This window comes from Mandrillus leucophaeus, unplaced genomic scaffold (genome assembly GCF_000951045.1).
Source record: "Mandrillus leucophaeus isolate KB7577 unplaced genomic scaffold, Mleu.le_1.0 Scaffold237, whole genome shotgun sequence".
In the NCBI taxonomy this organism is placed as follows: Eukaryota; Metazoa; Chordata; class Mammalia; order Primates; family Cercopithecidae; genus Mandrillus; species Mandrillus leucophaeus.
Window position 1 is genome coordinate 872,194 of NW_012102443.1, and position 23,653 is coordinate 895,846.

Genomic DNA, 23,653 nt, shown 5'->3' on the forward strand with positions numbered 1-23,653 from the left:
CATGTACACACATGCACTCACACTGTCACGTACACACGTGCACTCACACTGTCATGTACACATGTGCACTCACACACACCATCATGTACACACGTGCACTCACACACACCATCATGTACACACGTGCACTCACACACACCATCATGTACACATGTGCACTCACACCATCATGGATGCACATGCACTCACACCGTCACAGACGTGCACTCACACCGTCACGGATGCACATGCACTCACACCGTCACGTATGCACGTGCACTCACACTGTCACGTATGCACGTGCACTCACACTGTCACGTACGCACGTGCACTCACATCATGTACACATGCACTCACACACACCATCATGTACACGTGCACTCATACCATCATGGACACACGTGCACTCATGCCATCATGGACACACATGCACTCACACCATCATGGACTCATGTGCACTCACACCATCATGTACACAGTGCCCTCACACACACCATCATGGACACACATGCACTCTCACACACCGTCATGGACACGTGCACTCACACACACCGTCATGGACACACGTGCACTCACACCATCATGGACACATGTGCACTCACACCATCATGGATGCACGTGCACTCACACTGTCATGGACATGAGCACTCACACTGTCACGTACACATGTGCACTCACACACACCATCATGTACACAGTGCACTTACACTGTCATGGATGCACGTGCACTCACACTGTCATGGACATGAGCACTCACACTGTCACGTACACCTGTGCACCTGTCTCTTATACACATCTAGATGTGTATAAGAGACAGTCCCAGGCCTGCCCCGAGGGACTCAGCCCAGCCACAGCCAAGCTCGCTCTGACGAGGAATCTGGGTGAGCCGTTCCCCCAACGCTCTTCCCTGCCCCGAGGGACTCAGCCCAGCCACAGCCAAGCTCGCTCTGACCAGGGATCTGGGTGAGCCCGTTCCCCCAACGCTCTTTCCCGAGTCCCGGCCAGTCTGGCTCCTCCTGGCACTCAGGGCTCTGTGGCCCCCCTCCGAGTTCTCCGTGCAGTGGCAACCCTGCCCCTCCACACGAGTGCGGCCAGCCCCTCTGCTCAGGGCCCTGATCCCACCCAGCGAGGATCTCCGACCAGCTGCTTGCTGATCCATGGTCTTGTCTGTTGAGAACACGGATCCTGTTCCCGAGGGTCGACAGGGTCCACTCAGCTGGAGACATGGCAGGCACACACGTGAGCGGCCTGGGCTCCGAAGTCCGCACTGCCTGCAGCCCCACGCTGTGCTTGGAGGGGACAAAACTGTCCTCCTGGGGGCTCCCAACTGTCACAAAGATTGGGACACTAGGTGCTGGGGCCAGTCCCCGAGGGAGCACTGCCCAGCCCCAGTGCAATTCCAGAACATTCCACCAGACATCTGCAGTACTAGAAACCTGCTTAGCACCGCCTGAGCCTTGGACCTAAATGCTCTAAAATGCACAAAATCACCTGTAATTTTCTCAAGTCGCGACTGCCACAAACGGAAAATCTGGACCAGCATTTGCTCTGTGACACCCTGGGACGCGGATGGGGAGGGCCCACCTTAGCCACCTCCAGGCTCAGCCCGACTCACACACCGGACACGCTGGACCGGCATTCGCGCTGTGACGCCCTGGGATACGGGCCGGGGAGGGCCCACCACAGCCACCTCCGGGCTCGGCCCGACTCACACACCGGACAGGAACCGTCTCACTCAGAACAGCTTTCCATTCTCCACCCGAGTGCACCTCTTCCCATTAAGTACGTGTCCCTGGCCACATGCTCTGTGGGCTTCACACCCACAGCAGAGGGCACCCATCACACGACAGGGTGGCCATGCAGCACAGCCCTAACCCTCAGCCCTCGTGTCCTGCTGAGCATGGCCACCTGGAGCCCCTGTGCTCTAGCCTTCCAGCTGTCTCCACACAGCAAGGGGGTTCCTGGCGACAAGAGCTGGACACCAGCCGCTTCCACTCCACCCCACCCCACACCAGCCTGAAGACCCCGGCATGCCACCAGAGCCCCTGGCCTCACCACAGTCATTACCACACAGGCACGTGCACAACATGATCATATATACACATATGCAAAGACACCGTTACATACACACATATGCACAGCCACATACATTTTCATGTACACACATGCACAGACACGCAGTTATGCATGCATGTGCAGTTATATGTACACATATGCACATAATACACTTTCACATACACATGTGCACTCACACCATCATGTACACATAGCATTGACACCGTCATGTACACATGCACTCACACACATCACATACACATGGCACTCACACCATCACGTACACATGGCACTCACACCATCACGTACACATGGCACACATACCTTCATGTACATGTGCACTCACACAATCATGTACACATGCACTCACATACACCGTCACGTACACATGGCACACACACCTTCATGTACATGTGCACTCACACCATCATGCACACATGGCACACGTCATGTACATGTGCATTCACACATGCTGTCATGTACATGTGCAATCACACACTATCATGTACACATGGCACACAGTCATGTACATGTGCACTCATGCACACACCATCATGTACACATGGCACAAGGTCATGTACACATGCACTCACACCGTCATGTACATGTGCACTCACACCATCATGTACACATGGCACACAGTCATGTACACCTGCACTCACACACCATCATGTACATGGGCACTCACAAACACCGTCATGTACACATGGCACACACTTTCATGTACACGTCCACTCACACATACACCATGCACACGTGCACTCACACCATCATGTACACATGGCACACACACCGTCATGTACATGTGCACTCACACACACACCATGTACACGTAGAACACTGTCATGCACACATGGCACACACTGCCAAGTACATGTACACACATCATGTACACACATCCACACACATGTACACATATGTGCACTGTCATGTACACATGCACTCACCCACAGTCATGTACACACATGCACTCACACCATCATGGACATATCTGCACTCACAGTGTCATGGACACACATGCACTCACACCATCATGTACACATGTGCCCTCAAACTGTCATGTACACATGTGCACACACACACCATCATGTAACGTGCACTCACACCATGTACACACGTGCACTCATGCACACTATCATGTAACATGCACTCACACCATCATGGACACACATGCACTCACACTGTCATGGACACACGTGCAATCATGTACACACGTGTGTTCACACCATCATGGACACACGTGCAATCATGTACACACATGCACTCACACCATCATGGACACACATGCACTCACACACACCATGTACACACATGCACTCACACTGTCACGTACACACGTGCACTCACACTGTCATGTACACATGTGCACTCACACACACCATCATGTACACACGTGCACTCACACACACCATCATGTACACATGTGCACTCACACCATCATGGATGCACATGCACTCACACCGTCACAGACGTGCACTCACACCGTCACGGATGCACATGCACTCACACCGTCACGTATGCACGTGCACTCACACTGTCACGTATGCACGTGCACTCACACTGTCACGTACGCACGTGCACTCACATCATGTACACATGCACTCACACACACCATCATGTACACGTGCACTCATACCATCATGTACACAGTGCACTTACACTGTCACGTACACATGTGCACTCACACTGTCATGGACATGAGCACTCACACTGTCACGTACACAGTGCCCTCACACACACCATCATGGACACACGTGCACTCTCACACACCGTCATGGACACGTGCACTCACACACACCATCATGGACACATGTGCATTCACACCATCATGGACACATGTGCACTCACACCATCATGGATGCACGTGCACTCACACTGTCACGTACACATGTGCATTCACACACACCATCATGTACACAGTGCACTTACACTGTCACGTACACATGTGCACTCACACCATGTACACACGTTCACACACTGTCATGGACACACATGCACTCACACTATCATGGACATGTGCACTCACACTGTCATGTACACACATGCACACACACAGGACTCCTAACCCCTGGCCCCACAAACCTCCCCTCTGGGTCTCTGCCCAGCTGCTTCTCTGGGGGTTCCTGCACCCCCTGGGCCTAGTGTGCCTGGGGCACCCACAGCCTCAGCCTCACTTCCCCATGCACCTCCTGCTCTCTGATACTGGCTGCATTTGCTCCTGTTCCTCATCTGGCTGGGAGAGCTGGGATCTGGCAGCCACTGACCCACATACCTGCAGATCAGCTCTGCTCACCTCTTCACACCCAACCAGCACTGTCAGGGGGCCAGGCTGCAGCTCCCATCCTGCCTCAAAGGCCTCAACGGGGTTTCCTTCCATCTCTCCCTCTGCGTCCCCACAGTGGATGGAGTGTGGATCTCAAATCCACTCTCCTTTTTCTCATTAGCGTCCCTCCCAACACAGCCCTGGCTGGACCAGAATAATTAATAAGCCTGTGTCAGGGAATGAATAAAAGATGGCCCCCCGGCCCCAAGCACGTGGCTGACCTTTCTTGGAGCCGATCGTATTAATATATTCTCGTGTTGTCAGGCTCAAAGTGCTAACTGCTTCATGAATTATTTATCAACACAAAAAGTCTTAACCAGAAACAGTGTTAACATTAATTTCTAACCCCCGTGTCACAGCAGCCCAGCCTGTTCCCATAATTGGATTTCAGCTTGACGGACACCCTGGACTCCAGCCTGGCCGTCTCCAGCAGGGCTGTGCACCGTCACCTTCACTGTCTGTGCCGCCCTCCTTGGTCGGGCACCTCCCTGCCCTGTGGGGCTGCCCTGCCTGGTGGACGGCTGTGGTCCCCATTCCTGGGAGTGCTGCAAGGAGCTGTGGGCGGGGTGAAGGGCGGCACTTACGAGGCCCCCCCAGGCCAGGGTCCAACCCCTCCCCTGGAACCTGGGCTCGGCTGGGGGGCTCTGACCTGCAGAATGTGATGGAATGGTGCCGCTGGCCTGGCTGAGGCTCTGGGAGGGCTGGCCACAGCTGCCTGGGCCTTGAGCCACTGAGGCCCAGAAGCCAGGCACGTAAGCAAAGCCACCCTGAACCCTCCACCCAGCCCAGCCACCAGCCACCGTCCCCGGGAGACCCCAGTGAGCACAGTGTAGCACAGAGGAGCCAGCCAGGCTGAGCCTTGCTCAATTCTGACCCATGAAACGGAAGATAAAAGAGCACATGCCAGCCGCGGGGAGTGAGCCCTGCATGGGCACAAGTGGACAGGGAGGCAGCGAGGTGAAAAGGGTGGACAGGGAGGGGACCAAATCCATTGGCCCCATCTGGACGCTGCCCTGGTAGAGGGTGCGACAGGTGCAGCTGACGCCTGGGCCTCGGCATCTGCATCTGCAGACGGAGGTGAGGCCTCTTCATGGACATCACCCATTTGCAATCAAATACCGCAGGTGGAGAAGTCAGTGATCTACATGCCATGGAGATGAAGGTGTTCTCACACACAGACACTCTCTTCACCTGGGGCCCGACAACGCACGCCCTCCCACAGCCCACAGAGGCCAGGCCCCGAGTGGGGGTGGACGGCAGAACGGCCACCTCCCAGGACCCCAAGTCCCTGCTGCCCCCATGCCGACCTCCCAGGGCTGAGTGGTGGTGCCTGGGCTGCTGGAACAAGCCCGGCCTGGACCCTGCCCCTCTCAGTACTGGGTGGGTCAGCCCCTCCGTCACTTAGCCTGGGGTGGTGGGGGACAGTGGCACTATCTGCACAGCCTCCCATCCTCCACGACCCAGCTCCCCCGCACCCCTCCCTGTTTCCTCCCGCAGCGGCGCCCGCCCATCTCAGGTCCTGCACACATAGGCCTGCCCCTACCCAGACGCCCTGGCCTGCCCCTTCTGAGACGCTGCCCTGACCCCGGCCCACCTTCCCTCCCAGCTGGCAGCTGCTGCTCTCTGTACCGACTGGCTCCCCTCCCCACTGGAACAGCAGCTGCCTGAGGGCAGGGACCCTGTGTGACGTGCCCAGCACGGAGACCAGCCCAGAGTCAGGCTGTGCTGAGGCCACTGCCCTCGGGCACACGATCACCGTGGCACAGACGGACAGATGGGTGGCCGACAGGGATAGGTGGTGGGTAAATGCACGGATGTGGGTGCGTGAAGATGAACAAATGGGTGGGCAGATGGGCACGGGCTGTGGCCACCACGGGTGAGGACATGGCTCAGCCCCCACCTCTGCAGTCCTCACATGGCAGCCAGCCTGAAAGACCCTCCTGTGCCCAGAGGTTGGGAGACTGAGGCTCTCTGACTCCAGGCAGAGGCTGATGGGTTTTATTGCTTTTGTACAAATTATGGCTGCTCAGAAAAGGCCCAAGGAGCCACGTAATGAGTGTCATAAACCTGCCTAGTAAAGACAGCGCCTGTATCGGGCCTGGTGCAGAGCGAGGGCGGCAGGGCCTGGGCGGCTGGTGGCATCTGCAGTGTCCCACCTGGGCACAGAGTCCCACCAGGGTCTCTGCCCCTCCCGCCCACCTCCAGCCTCCCTGTCCCAGGCCTGCCCCCAAGCACGCGGTGAGCTCCCTCCTCAGGGGCCTCAGAGCCTCCCACCGGCCCCGCTGTTCAAACCTGTGCCTGCTTCAGTCGGCCTGGCCCCTCCTCCCGCCCACTTCCAGACCTCCCTGTCCCTGTCCCCGCCGACCTGGCTCCCCTTCCCACCCGTCTGCGCTGTGCTTAACACCCCAACTGGGGCAGCAGCTCCCTGGCTTCCCTTACCAGGGCCTTTCCCGTCTGTCTCCCCACAGGCATGCCCTGGCCATGGCCACGCTCCGCACACACGGGCTAGAGGGGAGGCAAGGGGACCGATTTCTCCACACCTCAGTTTGTGCAGGGCAGGTGTCTGTGACCCTGATGGACGGCCTCGCCAGTGGGGACAGGAAGGGTCTGTGGGGCTGCGGCCAAGAGGGCGCTACTGGGGGCAGAGGAGGACGTGTGGGTATAGCCACGCAGGTGGCCCTTCTTGGCGGGCACAAGGGGCCGGGCAGCCGCATGGAGGACAATCCTGGACGGGCGGAGCTGAGTGGTGAGGGAGGTCTGAGGGTCTCAGTTCCCAGTCACTGAGGTGGGTGCCCATGGGTGGCCCCATTGGCCTCTCTGGGCCTGCAACCCTGTCTGGAGAACACGATGATCTGGTAACTAAATGCCGCGTGCAGGATGAGATGGGTCCCTGAGGCCTGGGCCTCACCATGGGCTGCCACCGATACCCTGCAGCTCATCCGGCCCCTCACCCTGGCCCCTGCACGCCCCCTGCTGGCCACGGGCCCTTCCAGAACATTCTGTGCACGGGTGTGGGAGGGCAAGCCAGGCTCCTGTGCCGGCAGGAATGGCTCCAACCCCAGCAGGCTCTTGTGGATCCTCATTCTGTCTAACGAATCCGCCAGCCCCTGCCACGCTGCCCCTGCCACGCTGCCCCTGCCACGCTGCCGTCAGTCACCACATCCTCGGGTGGAAGCAGCTCAACCTTACAGTGCTGACGGTGGCCGAGGAGGCCAAACCACACACTCGGGGCAGCAGCTGCTGAGGATGAGCAATAGCTGGGGCTTTGCTGGCCACCGATGTGGACAAAATTACACCACTTTCAGGACGGTTCATAAAACCAGACCAGGTGAAGAATGCCTGTGCCGCTCAGCAACATGGGAGGCTGCCGGCCTGGCTGTGGCTCCTCAGTCACAGATAGGCAGCCAGTCACAGAGAGGCAGGCAGCAAGGGGTGCACACGTGAGCAACACGCAACACCACATGCACAACATGCAACGCCACATGCACAACACACCGTGCCACGTGAGCAACACAACGCCAAGTAGTTCACAACACACACCACGTGCACAACATGCAATGCCAAATTCACAACACACAATGCCAAGTTTGCAACACGCAACACCACGTGCACAACACACACAGGTCACGCGCGTGGATGCACGCGCGCACACACACACGCAGAGGCCCAGCGAGGAACCCGTGACACTGCTCGACAAGGCAACACACAGCCCCACACAGCCCACCACACGGGGGTGCCGCGGACACGAGGTGCACACGGGCACATGCGCACATACACACACACACACACGCACATGCACACACGCCCACACACATACGGCAGCCCCAGCCTAGGGAGCACCCCAGGAGTCTGAGGGCCTCAGGGAAGTACCGAACCCCCACTAGTGGGTCCCAGGCTCCAGCACAATCCAGACCCTCACCCAGGCCCCCTGCCTGCTCCTGGGTCCTGCCTGTCCTGTTCCTGGGCACGTGTCCCATGGGGCCGGTTCTGGTCCTCTGCCCCGGGGACTGTGGGGCTGTTTCTGGGTCCTCTGCCCCTGAGGTGGTCTGGCCTCCACCTGCCTCCAGTCCTCGGTGCCGGCGAGGAGCACTTTCGAGGAGGCCGGGCACCTCCCTGCTGTCTGCCTGGAGCCTGGGCTCTCACCTGTACCCCCCCACACACTGGACACAACGGGCCCCCAGGGCTGACAGCGTGGGCGACTGAGGGCTACACCGGACCAGGGCCCCAGGTGCACACCTGCACATGGCGGGGCCCATCTGTACGCACCAGGGTCTGAAACACAGGTCTGTGTGCGCCGGGGCCCAGGGCACACACACAGGACCGTCTGCAGCCCTCAGGGTCCTCCCGGGCTCCTGCGGCTTGGAGGGGAACCCCATCCCCTGGGCAGCAGGCCGGCTCCTCCCCTGCCTTCCCCCTCACCCCACCCCACCATCTGTCACTTCTGTGCCTCGGCTGTGGGGGTTAAGCTGCAAGCAGCTGGCAAGTTAATGACGGGCTTTCTCAGGAAACACAGAGAGTGCTCTGGAGAGAAGACCTGAATAACGAATGGAGACTAAGAAGCAGAAGGGCACCCAGTGGCTCAGGGCAGAGAGGCCCAGGTGCCCTGGGGGCCTCAGACCAGCTGGGGTGGCCACAGGAGGTGACCATGTGCACACCTCACCAGTAACAGGGGGCAGAGCCCACCTTCCAGAGCTTAAGACCTGGCCCTCCCCCGACCCACAGTAAGCCGGCAGGAGCCCTGCCCGGCACTCGGAGATGTCACCGACACTCACAGTCTAGCACCTACGCAGGGGCCGCAGCCCTCCTCCTGCCCACGGAGTCAGCATCAGGGCACCCCCCTTGGCCCAGGTGCCTCCCAGCAGCCAGGGCCAGGTGGCTTTAGCCTATTTCCACACGCTGACCCCGAACGTGCACACCAGGAGCCGGCCTGTCGGGATATGGTTGAGGGCCTGCCCAGTACACCGCCCAGAGAAGGGTGGCGGAGCGTCGTCACACTCATGACGATGGCTGTCAGGACAACCACAGCCACCTCTGAGGGGCTGCCCCCTGCGCACAGACGACAACAGCAAGAGTGCCCAAAGCTCGCCGAGGCCCCACGCAGCACAGGAGGAAGGAAAGCCCCAGGAAGAGGTCTCTTGGGCGGGTGGACGCTCCAGGAACCATTGCCCAGAAGTGAGCTCCGGCCACCCCAGGTCAACGGCTCATGGACTCTGGGCCAAACCAGGTGAGAGGCCAAAGGCAGAACCCGGGGTGGCAGAGCCGAGCCCAGGGTGGCAGAGCTGAGTCCAGGGCTTTACACAGACCCTCAGGTGAAAGGGCAGCCTCAGGGGAGCTGGGGTGGGGGTGCGAAGGGCCCAGCTGAGCCCCTGCCGTGACCCAGTCAAGTGGCCAATTCCTGCCCATGATCCTGGGTCCAGGGAGCATGGGGTCCACTCCTGGCCTGTGGCCGCGCTGCCCATGCCGCCCCCTCACCGCCTCCTGCTCTGCCACCAGCAGAAGCTGTGGGACAGAGACAGTGGGGCGTGTCCCCACCAGTCCGCATCCCCTCTGGCCTGGCCACACTGGGTCACTGATGGTTAATTACACACCCTATAAAAAGCTGCTGTGGTTTAGTGAGGGAGCCTCTCCGGCCTGGAAATTGCGGGGGCTGCAGGGACGGGGCGGGCGGAGTCCAGGCCCCCACCCTCCCACGAGCCGAGCAGGCCGTCAATCTGTAGAAATGGCTTTTATGGAGCTCTGGGTTTTACGATGTCATTAATGTTCCTCCTGATACTTAAGGGAAAATGAAACACAGTCATGAGGAGAGCAGGGGACAGCGGTGATGGGGGTTGGGGAGATGGGGCTGGGCCTCCAGGTCTGGGGGACAAGGGTCGGCGCCTGGCCTCCCAGGCCACTCCCACAGTAAGTCCAGGCACATGTGCAAGGAGACCTCCGCCGTGCCATGTGCACCCATGGGGCGGCACGGCACACCGAAACACACCCACTCCCCCTGGGCACACACCCGCTCCCCCCCGGGCACACACCCATCATGAAGGCTGCACACGGGTCTCCTTCCCCCTGCCCGCCACGGGGTGCTGGCTCCCTGGGTGCTGCTCTGCAGTGCCCAACCTGGGCCCAGTCCTCTCTGTCCGGGCTGAAGCAGGTACCGGTTGGGGCATTGGAGGCGGCTGCTCACACCACGGGCACCTCCACACCAAATGTCCCAGGCCCCCAGTAGGACCCCAGGAAGCAGCCCGGCCATGGTCCCGCGGATCCCGGCGGCCTTAGCCGCAGCTGGGGTCTGTGCAGGCTGACCACTCCGAGGCTCCTGGCAGGGCCACAGCCACAGGGCCAGCCCATCCCCCTGGGGCAGCACGTCAGCCTGGGGGCCTCTGGCAAACCGTGAGCAGGACACTCCCCCGAATCTTCATCCGGAGCTTGCCCGCTCCCCACCAGCCCCATGGTGCTTGAGGCCAGAACCAGTCTGGGGCTTCAGAGGGAAAGCGGGCACAAGACAGGTGAGCTAGGTTGTGGGGCCTCGGACAGGTGAGGTGGGGGCCCGGTCCTAAGGCCCCAAGGGGACAAAGATGGTTGGGGGGGTGCTGGGGGACTTACAGAGTAGCCTCTCCCTGAGACCGCCTGCGCAGAGCTCTGCAGGAAGGAAGAGGGGACAGTCAGTGAGGCTGCGGCTCTGACCCAAACTCCTAGGGACGCACCCGGCCACCTGCCCTGCAGCCCCGCAGCCCTACAGCCCATAACCCGGCTGAGCACCTCTCCCGGGTGGGGACAGGTCCAGATGCCCAGGCCCAAGACCGCCAGCGAGACGTCCTCACAGGCAGGGGGGCACGAGGGCTGAGGCCACGGGGAGGAGGACAGAGCTTGGCGTCATGGGGGTGCCGTGGTGGGGTCCTCCCCGGGGCTGTTGTCCTCCTGGCCCAGCCAGTCTGAGGCTCCCCTGCAGCAGCTCTGGGATCCAAACCCGAGGAGGCTCCCACAGAGACGCCCTTGGCTAGCTCCCTGTCCCCAAGAGGGAAGGCCCCACCAGAAACGCTCCTCAGAGGAGGCAGGAAGACCTGGGGGAGGCCGGCCCAGGGCCCCAGCTTCTGCTGACCTCCCTCCATGCCCACCCACCAGAGGGGTCCACAGTTGCAGGACTTCGGGGAGGGTGCCCTGGCTAGTCATGGAAGGTTTCCTGGAGAAGGTGCCAGATGGAGCCCTCAAAGGAGGGTTTACCACAGGGGCCTGACAGGTGAAGGGGTCGGGGCTGGGGGATGGCAGCTGGGAGCCCCTCAGACATCAGGGCACACTCTGGTATGCAGGGGCTGCTGGGGTCCCCCATACTCTTGGTGGGGATCCCTCTGGTCTGCAGGGGCTGCTGGGGGCCCCCCACACCCTTGGTGGGGATCCCTCTGGTCTGCAGGGGCTGCTGGGGGCCCCCTATACCCTTGGATCCCTCTGGCTTGAGTGGGTGTTGTGAGGTCTTCAGGACAGAGGTGTGGATCACACCAGCTACACACTCGGACCACCAGGGCCTCCCCCAGCCGGAGTAGAGGGGAAGCAGGCTCAGGGTTGCTGTAGTGGATGGGGTGGGTCACTGAGCCAGGCAGGGTGGGGCTCACGGAGAGGGTCCAGAGCAGCCTGGGGAGCAGGGGGCAGATGCAAAGATCCAACACCCCGAGGGGCAGGGCAGAGGAGGAAAAGGGGGGCTATGGGGCCAGCTGAGAGCAGCCCCCCACTCTCCCAAACCAATCTAAAACCCCCACTACAAAGTTGGGGAGGACACCCCCTCCCCTTCCCCAGACAGACCCTTGCCAGGGCCAGGTCAACTCCTGAAGGGCCCCAGGGTGTCAGGGGACAGAGCCCAAGGCCCTGGGTCCCAATGGGCCCACCCGCCAGCTCCCAGCTGTCAGAGGGGCGGGGGGGCCTTTGTCGCCCCGGGTTTGAGCCTCAGTCCCAGCTGCTGCGTTGTGCCCAGAATGTGACTTCATTCACCATGGGCTGGCAATCAGAGGAAGAACCAGGGCAGCGGCGACCCCAGGTAATTCCCAGTCTATTTTCCTAACTTGTGGCAACAAGATGGGGAGACGGGCAGTGAGGCCTTCATTTAAGTGATAATGAGATGCCTCAGGTTCCATTCATCGGAACTCCTCCCACCGCCCACCCCCCACACCTGCAGGAGCTGGGGAAAAGGTGTCAACGCCTCCCGCCTCTTCCAGGCCCCAGCCCGGTGCTCCCACAGCCGCGCTCTCAGGGTCCAGCCCTGTCACTGGCCAAATCCAGCATGAGAGCCTAAGTGTGGGGGGTCCCGGCCCCCCTGGGACCTGGGGCCTAGGGGCCTCTCTCAGGGACACCAAAGGCGTGTCCTGACCCAGGTCAGTGTGTGCCTCTGCCTGGCACGGGCACGTCGGGAGCCTGGGACGCTCGGCCCAGACCTGATCAGGGTGAAAGAAGCACCTTCCGCTGACGTTTAACAAACCCCGTACCCTGCTGCCTCCACACTCCACCTGTCTCCCGCCCCAGCCCACGAGGCAGGTGGCTGTCCCCAGCAGCAGGGCAGGACCCACGGCAGCCCAGGCGTCCCCAGCGGTAGCACAGGGGTGCCCATCTCGAGGCTCGGCCGTCATCCGCCTGCCCTCTACCCCCAGGGCCAGCGGTGCAGGCGCAGCGTCCAAGGCAGGCTGAACGTTTTGGGCTCTGGGCTCTGGGCTCCTGCTAGCTCGCTCACCGTTTCTTCATTTAAATCTCTCCTAATGGGGAAAGTCCTAATGAGTAAAAAATCATGCTTTAATGAAGGCAAAATGCTAATTGCTAAGACAACGCCTTCATGGGAAACCGGGCCCTAACCAGCGGCTTCCAGGATGCCCTTGTGCAGGACGCAGCGGGCAGGCGGCCCAGACTCAGGGAGCCTCCAGGCGCAGGCAGCTGTGGGTACTCACATCGCTGAGCGGGTCCCGGGAGCTGGTGGCTTCGAGGACGCTGTCGTCGTCACTGTCCCGGTCGCCCCCTTTGGACACGGTGACCTTCATCTGGGACAGAGAGAGACACTGTCTCAGGCAAAACTCCACCTCACCATGTCCGCATCGGGGCCCGCTAGCTAGGGCTACGTGCCTGCTCCCGGCACCCTGGCCCCGGGGACCCCAACAGCCACTGGGCGCTCTGGGATGTGACGTGCTGTGGTGGGCCGGGTCCTGGTCTGGGGGCGGGAGCAGCAGCAGGACAGAGCTCTGCAGAGCCAGGAATGCCATCCCGGCTGACGGCTCACACACCGACAACACACTCTACCAGGATGGGGAGGACCCACCCAGGACCCGCCGGCTCACTGACATGAGAACCGCCATGTGCTCGGAGCCGCCCCTTCCACAAGCCACTGACTTTGAAGACATCCTGGGGGTGCTGGGGACCACGGGTGGGGCCTTCTCCCACACCCTGGGCTCTTCTTGACCTCAACGGCCAAGCCGCCCGCTGGCTGGTTAGCACTACTCCATCTGGCTGTACAGGGCTACGACCTCCAGGCCAAGCCTCAGTACCACCCACTGTCCCTTGGCTGTGCCCACTCCACCCCCTTCAGTCGGCACCATCCCGGGGTAAGCAGCAAGGTGGTGGTGGGACCTGCCTGTCCCTGGCCATGTGCCCTTGGGCCACTGCTCAGCCTCCCCATGCCTCGGTTTCATCACCTGCAGAAGGGAGCAGCCACACTCACTGCCCACCGCCACCACCTCTGACACCAGCCAGCATGGGCGCCGCTGCATGCCAGGGCCTGGCCCAGGCGCTCTGCACGCACTCACACGTTTGCTCACACAGTGGCCCCGAGTAGAAACTATTTTCCTTTACGTTTCGTGGATGAGCAAACAGACGTGCAGACAGGTTAAGTGGCCACACAGGGACCAAACCCAGAGCCCTGCATGTATTTAACTTTCCTACTTGGAAATAATTTCAAACCTGCACAACGCTGAGGGAAGTGAGAGGCCAGAGCTCCTGCTGGTCGGCACCCAGCAGGGACGCCCCGCACAGCCAGCTCCCAGCCTCCCGTGGAGGCCCAGCAGTCTCTCTCTCTGGCCACCTCGGATCTAGAACAATTCTGCACCTTGTGGCGACATGCCCCAGCACGTCTGGGCCCCCAGGCCTCGCATCCCAGGGCCCCCAGTGAGGCCCTTTACATTGAGTCATCCTAGGCAGGAGCGCGCCCCAGCCTGGGGAAACCTGTCCCAGGACCGGCTGGTGTGGCTCGCTACAGCCATGAGCCTGGCTCCCCGCCGACCTCGGGCGCAGCCAGAGCCCGCTCTGTGCACCTCCTGCAGCAACAGGCCTCCGGGGTCCCGCACCCCTTCCCTGTGTGGCTGACGGTGCACACAAGGCAGACAGTGCCAGTACCAATTAAGGGATGTCACCCAGGCCCCTGAGGTCCAATGCCCCGGGCCCATGAGGTCCATCAGGCCGCACAGTAGCAGGAGCCCGCACTGGAGGAGGCCCCGGCTGGGCGGGGACGCAGCCCCCGAGCAGTCTGAGCCTACTGGGCAGGCGCTGGGGTCAGGGTGGTCGGCTAGTGACCTGCTTAGTTGCGCAGTAGCCCTCACAGACCCTGTCCAGGCTGCCCGGCTCTTCCCGGCACTGTGGCCTTGGGCAAGGGACTGGCCTCCCCCAGCCTCAGTTTCAGCGTCTGTAACTGTAACATTCCGGAATCCTGGCAGGGCCCCTCGGTGCAATGAGGTTTAGGTGGTGGCATGGCCAGTGCAGCGGATCCTGGGGCCGGCACCTTCCAGGCCACCAGGTGTCACTGTTGTCACCAGCTGGACTCTCACGACCCCTCCTTTCTCACCCCTGGAGCTGGCATCACGGTCTCAGTCGGGCAGCCCTGCCCGCCGCGTCCCACACGTGCTGCCCTGCTGGGGCCGTCAAGAGTTCCGTTCACCTCCACAAGGAGCCAAGGGTCCCACTCCTAGTGGTTCTCAAAGTGGGGTCCTGGAAATGCAGCATCACCGTCCCCAGAGCCTGTCAGGAAGGAGTCTCCAGGCCCGCTCCAGGAACCGTGTGTCACCGGCCCGCTGGGGGTCTGGCCATTGGCAACGGCCCCATGAGCCCTGCACTCACTGCTAGGGAGAGCGGTTCAGGGCAGGACCTGGCGGCGACAGGAAAGGCTGCCACAGGGCTGCTGAGTACAGTGGTGCCGGCTGCTCACTGCCCAAGGACACCCAGCCGGTGGGAGGGGAGGCGGGGCTAAGATACACCCACACAGCGGAGTCGTGAGAAGTAGGGCACCTCTCCACACTTCACACCTACACAAAAGCCACCTCCGGTCAGGGCTGGGCACAGACGGAACGCTTCACCCCCACGCCCGCAGAGGGGCTCAGCGGGCTGCCCTGCGTGTGCTCCTCCCGCACCTGGAGGCCCTGAGAGGTGGCCAGGCACGTCGTGGGGTGGGGTCTCTTCCCCTTCCTCGGGTGGCTGGTTTTAGCTCTGAAAGTCCCAAGTCTCGAAAAACCCTGTAGAACTGGGAACCTGTGTCCTGGACATAGGGCACGGCTGGTCACCCCACTCTGTCCCCAGGCAGGACCCCAAACAGCCAAGGGGGCTGCCCTCAGTCCAGCCGCTTCTCAGTGCTGCCCACCAGCCACGCCAGGGGCCAGGGAGGCCACACGTCCACTCCCCGCAGGAGCTGGAGAGACAAGATCACAGTCCCTGGAGACCCATCCATGTCTGGGGCCAGAGGGTGACCCCTTTGCCGTGGAGGGCGGGCAGGAGCTACTGCACCTGTGCCCACCCCAGCCTTGAAGTGTGCCCACCTATCTGTCCACTCGTCCAACCAACGCCTGTGGAGCCCCGATGAGTCAGGTACCGCTCTGGGCAGTTAGCAGAGCAGACCCAAGCCCCTGCCCTCCCAGAGTGACAAAGGAGCAACCGTTCCTGGTGCACACAGAAGGTGGCTCCATCTGCCAGGTGGCAGGTGCTGGGGGACAGGCAGCGCAGGCCGGGTAGGGCCCCGGACGCAGTTCACTGATGGCGCCAACAGCCAACAGCCCAGCAGGCCCGGCACACACACTGCAGCCCCAAGTTGCCCTCCTCACAGTGCGCCCTGCTGCCCCACTGAGCCTGTGGTTCCTAGGGTAGGGGGAGGAAGGCTGAGTCTGTCCAGTTATGTCAGCAGGTGGGGTGTGTGGCAGGAGCAGGGTGCGAGGAACAGCTCCTAGCGGGCCAGCATGGAGCGCCTGTCAGTTTCTGCAACTTTAGTACCCAAACCACAGTTGATGGAAGCCACTAACAGTTTAACAGCCGGCTTCAAATTTCCTGAACCCTCAGTAACCTGCTCCTGCAAGCTGCACTCCACTGGGCAGCCACAGACCAGCTGCTGGTGGGGCCAGGACCGTGTCCCAAGAGCACTGGGGCCCTGAGGGTTCTGGCAGTAACCGCAGGAACATGGTGGCTCCAGGCATAGAGAGATCCTCCCCCAGGGTCCCCTCCTCTCACCAACCCCCTCCCTCCACACCGTCCCCCAGCTCCAGGCTGCACGTCCAAAAATCACTGCCTCTGGGTTGGCCACAGAAACGTGGTTCCACTGGGAGGCTCAGGCTCAGTCAGGGGCTCAGGTGCAGACCGGCCTGTCCAGGACTAGTGCCCCTGAGCTGTCCTGTTGCTGGGAAGGGGCCAGAGAGACAGGAGCCAGCAGAGGTCCCATCATGAAGCAGCCAGGAAACCCTCTGGGGCGCACAGAGACCCACACAGACCCACAGGTACTGGCAGGCACACACACCGCCCCAGGCTGAGGGGATGCACCGGCCGCATACACGCACCCACGCCCCTCTCCACCACAGCAGTCACACTGGCCCTGTACACACCGTGTCCCATGCACATGGCTCACTGATTCATCGTCCCACCTACTCCCCAGACCCGCCCCAAGGCTCTGAGCACACACTGTCCTGCACAGGCCCTGCCCAAAGTGGAGCACCCAAGAGGCCCCACACCAGCCCCCGTATCCCTGTGTACATACTGAGCAGAAGGTGCCCTCCCTGGGAACGTGCAATGGTCAGGGCAAATGCGCGCACCACATACGGCACGGCGGGAATGGCAGCCTTGGAGTGGTGCAGTGCACAACTCCGACAGCTACACTCTGCAGCCCTGGTGAGCCTCACACCAATCAGATCACACCCAGGGGACTCTCACACCCCATCCCACGGTGTCACATTCAGGCAAGGGCTATCCTACAGGTGCATGATCTCAGACTGGCCGGCGACAGTGCCTCCAGCCTCTGCACCCGCAGGCCTGGGAGGGAGGGTAGGAGTCAGGGGCTGCCTGGGCTGCTGTTCTAATGTGGACCCTGGAGAACCCTGAGAAGGGTCCTGTGGCCTCCTCAGACCTGCCAGGCCAAGGGCAGGCCCCCTGGGAGATGGGGAAGAGGTCAGGCCCCCACACCCGCTAGCTGGGCTGGGCCACAGTTCCAGCAGAAGACAGGAACGTGACGCCCCTGAAGAAATGGAGCACAGATATGCAGAGGCGGAACTGCCACCATCCCGTGTCCTAGTGGAAATGTGTGTGGACCCAGCACACCCCTGCCCCAGCCCCGCAGCCTGTGCTCCCTCCTCCTCGCAGTCCCTGCTTCCTCCTAAGGAGCTGAGCCCCTTAGAACAAGGCTCCTGGCCTGGTGCAAACAGTGCTCCCTCAGGGAGCTTTCAGGACTCCTGGGCCTCCCCTAGGGACTGGACGTCATGGGCCTGGACTTCAGACTTTCCAAGTTCCCCACCCGCCAAGGTTGAGAAGCCTCAGGGGACTGCAGTGGGTGTCCTGCTCCCTGGCTCAGGGCAGGGCAGGGCAAAGAGGGTGTGGCTGCTATCGTCCACAACGCTCCATTTCCCCACCTCCCACAGTCCCTACCAGCTCCCAGCTGGTCCAGGTTTTCTGTGTTTTATGAGCCCCCAAAGCCGTCCCTGAATCCTGAGAGCAGGTGCCTGGCACAACTGTGGGTGGGTGGTACCTCTCTCCGCTGCCTTCGCTCCCAACGGGACAGCCCTGGATCCCTCACAGTGTCTCTAGGCCTTGTTGAGCTATGAATGACGACTATGGGCCCCTCATATTTAGCAAGGGAAGAGCCCGACTCTGGGGCCCCTCCGTCCCGAATCTGCCCGGGCCACAGGTGACGTGCAGGCAGACGCTACGCCCTGTCCTGCCCTCGGCCCTACCACAGGCCCCTGCCGCTGCCTCCTGGGGGCTGGGCTCACGTCCCTGGTCGGGAGGAGCTGATGCCACACCCACAGCACGTGACACCAGCGACTGCATCCTGCTCTGTTTTGTGGACTGTTGTCCCCACCCTCGGGAGCTCGGAGGGCAGGGGCTTTGTGGCGGTCACTGGTGCTGCTCCGGAACTTATACTCCCAAGGTGAGCCTGATGGGGAAAGGAAGTGACCCAGTTCCGGGGTCAACCTGAGCAGGGGCTGCCTCAGGAAAATTGCTATCTGCAAAGAAAGAGATGGGAGAGCCCTGGGGAGCATCCCAGACAGCAGAAGCAGCCAGGGAAAGGGAGCTTTCCCACAGCTGCTGGGAGGGTGTGCTGGAGAGGTGTCAGGAGGGCTGTGTACCTGCTGGTGGGGGCACTGGAAAGGGGGGCCCAACTTCCTCACCACTCATGCACGCTACCTGCACAGCCTCTGGGCTCTCTTCCACACATACTCAACCTACAACCCTCAGACTGGAGGAGTAGCCACTTTTTTTTGTTTGGTTTTTTTTGAGACAGAGTCTTGCTCTATCACCAGGCTGGAGTGCAGTGGTGAGATCTCGGCTCACTGCAATCTCTGCCTCCCGGGTTCAAGCGATTCTCTGCCTCAGCCTCTCTAGTAGCTGGGATTACAGGCACTCGCCACCACATCCAGCTAAGTTTTATATTTTTAGTAGAGACGGGGTTTCACCATCTTGGCCAGACTGGTCTTGAACTCCTGACTTCGTGATCCACTTGCCTCAACCTCCCAAAGTGCTGGGATTACAGGTGTAAGCCACCGTGCCCAGCCAGGGGTAGCCACTTCTTAGCAGCCACAGCTCGAAGCTCAGGCTGGAGTCACACTGAGCTGAGGGCAGCACCTACTGGTGAGGTCTGGCACTGCAGCCCAGCTGTATGAGACTGCATAGCCTATGGGAAGAACGACTCTCAGAGTTGGGAGTGGGGAGTCAGAAGCTCCAGAATGAGGGAAACTCTGTTGTCTGTCTCCAGGACCCTGGTATTAGCAAAGCATGCCTTCCCCTCCTCCAGGCTAACACCACACAGTGTTGTTGTGGCCCTGCTTCTTCCAGAAACTGTTCCTGACACTCTGTTCACTCCACATGCCAACCAGGCTGGGTAAAGAGCTCCTCCAGGCTCCCACAGTCCCCTAAGTATTTGTTTCTGTGTCTCTCTTCAGTAGACTATGAGCACCCAGTGGGCAGGGGCTGTCTTTTATCCTTGCCTACCTAGCACAGGCAGGTACAGTAAAGAGGGACTCAGGCAATGTTTAGGAGAGACCAAGCGTTCCCTGAGTCAGCACAGTGTCAGGGGAGCAAGGTACTGCCCCCCAAGTATGGGACACTCCAGTATGCTGCTCCACCTTCTTCTGTTGTGATTCAGATGGGTAGATGGATGGATGGATGCATGGGTGGATGGATGGACAAACGGGTAGATGAATGGATGCATGGGTGGACAGATGGACAGACAGGTGGATGGATGGACAGGTGGGTGGGTGGATGGATGCATGGGTGGATGGATGGATGCATGGGTGGTTGGATGGACAGGTAGATGGGTGGACGCATGGGTGGATGGATGGATAGATAGGTGGATAGGTAGACGGATGGATGCATGGGTAGATGGATGGATGCATGGGTGGATGCATGGGTGGATGGATGCACAGATGAATGATGGATGCATGGGTGGATGGATGGACAGATGGGTCGATAGATGGACAGATGGGTGGATAGATGGATGCACAGGTGGATGGACAGATGGGTAGATGGATGGAGAGATGGGTAGATGGATGGACAGATGGGTAGATGGATGGATGGATGCATGGGTGGATGCATGGACAGACGGGTGGATGGATGGACAGATGGGTAGATGGATGGATGCACAAGTGGATGGATGGATGGCTGCATGCATGCATACATGGGTGGATGGATGGACGGGTGGATGGATGGATGGATGGATGGATGGATGCATACATGGTGGATGGATGGATGGATGGATGGATGATGGACGTATGGGTGGACGGATGGACAGACGGGTAGATGAATGGGTGCATGGGTGGACAGACAGACAGACAGGTGGATGGATGGAGAGACGGGTGGGTGGATGGATGCATGGGTGGTTGGATGGACAGGTAGATGGGTGGACACATGGGTGGATGGATGGACAGACAGGTGGATGGATGGACAGACGGGTGGATGGATGGACAGATGGGTGGATGGATGGATGCGTGGGTGGATGGACAGATGGGTGGATGGATGGACAGATGGGTGGATGGATGGATGGATGCATGGGTGGATGCATGGACAGATGGGTAGATGGGTGGATGGATGCACAGATGGGTGGGTAGACGGATGGATGCATGAGTGGATGGATGGATGGTTGCATGCATGCATACATGGGTGGATGGATGGATGCATGCATGCATGCATGGTGGATGGATGGACAGATGGATGGATGATGGACGTATGGGTGGATGGATGGAGAGATAGGTAGATGAATGGATGAAATACACTACAGATGATATGAGGGATGCTGGCTGAGTTAAGGCCTAGGAGACGCATTGCCAGCAGGCTCTTGGGGACACTAGTGTGTCTGGGTGAGTGCATGTGAGTGTCTGCAAGGCCCTGCCCGTGCAGTCCTGTGTGCTGGAGGAGGGGTGGGAGCAGCAGCTATGCTCCGTGTCAGAGTGGACTCCAGCAGGTGTGTGTCGCCAGGTCTGGAGTTGGCCCCTCTGGACTCCCGGGCTGCATGCACCGCTTCTGCCGGGGCCACCTGGGCTGCATCACCTGGTCTTGCTCAACTGTGCCCCATCTGTCCGACAGATGAATGACCTAATTCGAGCCACTGCCACCCTCCTGAACAGCTGCAGCAGCCCGCCCACTGGCGCCGACGCCTCCACAACAGTGCTGCCTCCATCATGAGTTTGTAACAACACACGAGCTCACGTTGTTCCCTGGCTTAAAACCCTCAGTGGTTTCCCTCTGCATGAGACCAGGTCCCTCCTTAGCCCTATCTGCCCACCCCATGCCCGCTCGGCTCCTCAGGCACACGCCACCAGAGGCCTGGGCGGCTGTGCTATCTACCCAGAGTGCTCTTCCCTGACCGCCTGGTCGAACGGTGCCTTCTCTCCTTCCCAGGCACGGCTGTGCTCTCACTCAGACCCAGAGCGCTCTTCCCTGACTGCCTGGTCTAACGGTCCTGCTCTCCTTCCCAGGCACGGCTGTGCTCACACTCAGACCCAGAGCGCTCTTCCCTGACCGCCTGGTCGAACGGTGCCTGCTCTCCTTCCCAGGCACGACTGTGCTCACACTCAGAACAGTCTCCACTTGCTCTGCCATCGTCCCAGTTATCATTCAACTTCCCGAGGGCCGCACGGTCACTTGTCTTGTCTGTCGCTGCAGCCCCGGGCCCAGAACAGGGGCTGAATAACCAGAAATACAAAGTGGATGCGGAACGGAAGAGCCTTCCCGAACAGAGTGAGGCTGGGAAAGCAGAGGTGGCCACACCCACCCCGGACCGGCTCTCCCCAGGCTGTGGCGAGCAGTGCCTGCCAAGCTCAGGTGCTCAGCCTTCCTCTTCCACTCCCACCTGACAGCACTCTGGCTGGCGAGGCCCCCAGCCTCCCGGGCGGCCCCTTCCCCTGGGCCGACTCTTGGTCTGCAGGAGGGCCCTGTCGGGTGGGAGGAGGCTCTAGGACCCTGTGACCCAGCCTGCTGCTCCCTGCAGGTGGCAGGTCCAGGCCCAGAGTCTAAGGCACTGATTAACCGAGGGCCTCTCTCCACAGGCCCCGCACGGGAGGACCCTTGCCCGGCAACCAGCACAAAGACGAGCCTCTGGCGTCTGGGCCTCAAACCAGCCAGGCCGGGCCCAGGAGGCGGGAGAAATTACTCTGAGAATTCATAGTAATAAAAGCAAGAACCGATATCATAATCGCAGCTATGTAGACAGCACACACCTTGCATGTTAGCTCATTTTATCATCTCAACCACCCGAAAACAAATGGACTATTTAGTAACATCCCCACTTTACAGAGAAGAAAACTGAGGCCCAGAAAGCTGCCCTCCAGGGAATGGCCACGGGTGCAGATTCCACAACAAAGCCAAGCCGCTGGGGTTGAATCCCGGTCCAGCTGCTCACCGCGTGGACCTTGGGCAAGTTATTTAGAGGCGGCTTTTTTCCTTCGGCATCCTCATCCAGCAAATGGGAATAGTTACGGGGCTGCAGTTAAACAAGCTGATGCGTGTTAACCGGTGGAAACGTGCCTGGGACAATCAGAAAAGACTTCATGTGTTAGGCTGGTGATAGGGTGCTGAGCGGGCTGGGGGAGGTGGCACTGAAGACAGTAAATGTGGACATCCAGAAACTCCATCTAACAGATGTAAGACTCTTCAGATTACCTACGCCGGGCATGGTAGTTCACACCTGTTCCCAGCACTTTGGGAGGCTGAGGCGAGTGGATCACCTGAGGTCAGGAGTTCAAGACCAGCCTGGCCAACATGGTGAAACCCCATCTCTACTAAAAATATAAAAACTAGCCGGGTGTGGTGGCGCATGCCCGTGATCACAGCTACTCAGGAGGCTGAAGGAGAACTGCTTGAAGCCAGGAGGCGGAGCTTGTACAAGATCGTGCCACTGCACTCCAACCTGGGTGATAGAGTGAGACTCCGTCTCAAAAAAAAAAAAAAAAAAAAAAAACTATTCGGATCATCTATTTCTATTTCATCTTGCATCAGTTTTGTTTTCCAAGTAATTTTCCCACTTCACCTAATTTGTTGGAATAAAACTGTCCCCATGTCACCTTTTTCATGTCTACAGTGCCTATAACGGTATTTCCTCTTTTGTTCCTAATATTCGTAATTTGTGTTTTCTTTTTCTGGTTCATCTAGCTAGGGACTTCTCAACTTTGTTAATGTTTTCAGAGAACAACTTTTGGCTTTATTTCCTCTATCGTGTTTCCCACCTTATTAATTTTTCTTTTTTTTTTTGAGATGGATTATCACTCCGTTGCCTGGGCTGGAGTGCAGTGGCGCCATCTCAGCTCACTGCAAGCTCCGCCTCCTGGGTTCACGCCATTCTCCTGCCTCAGCGTCCCAAGCAGCTGGGACTATAGATGCCCGCCACCT

At 59.9% G+C, this 23,653-nt stretch overlaps 1 protein-coding gene across 1 annotated transcript in view; it reads right to left on the reverse strand.

Moving 5' to 3' along the window:
- FBRSL1 (fibrosin-like 1) overlaps window positions 1-23,653 on the reverse strand; it is a 118,485-nt gene that overhangs the window by 56,194 nt on the left and 38,638 nt on the right. The window contains 2 exon segments of the mRNA XM_011982229.1: window positions 10,952-10,987; window positions 13,273-13,362. Of these exon segments, the coding sequence (XP_011837619.1) occupies window positions 10,952-10,987; window positions 13,273-13,362 (126 nt within the window).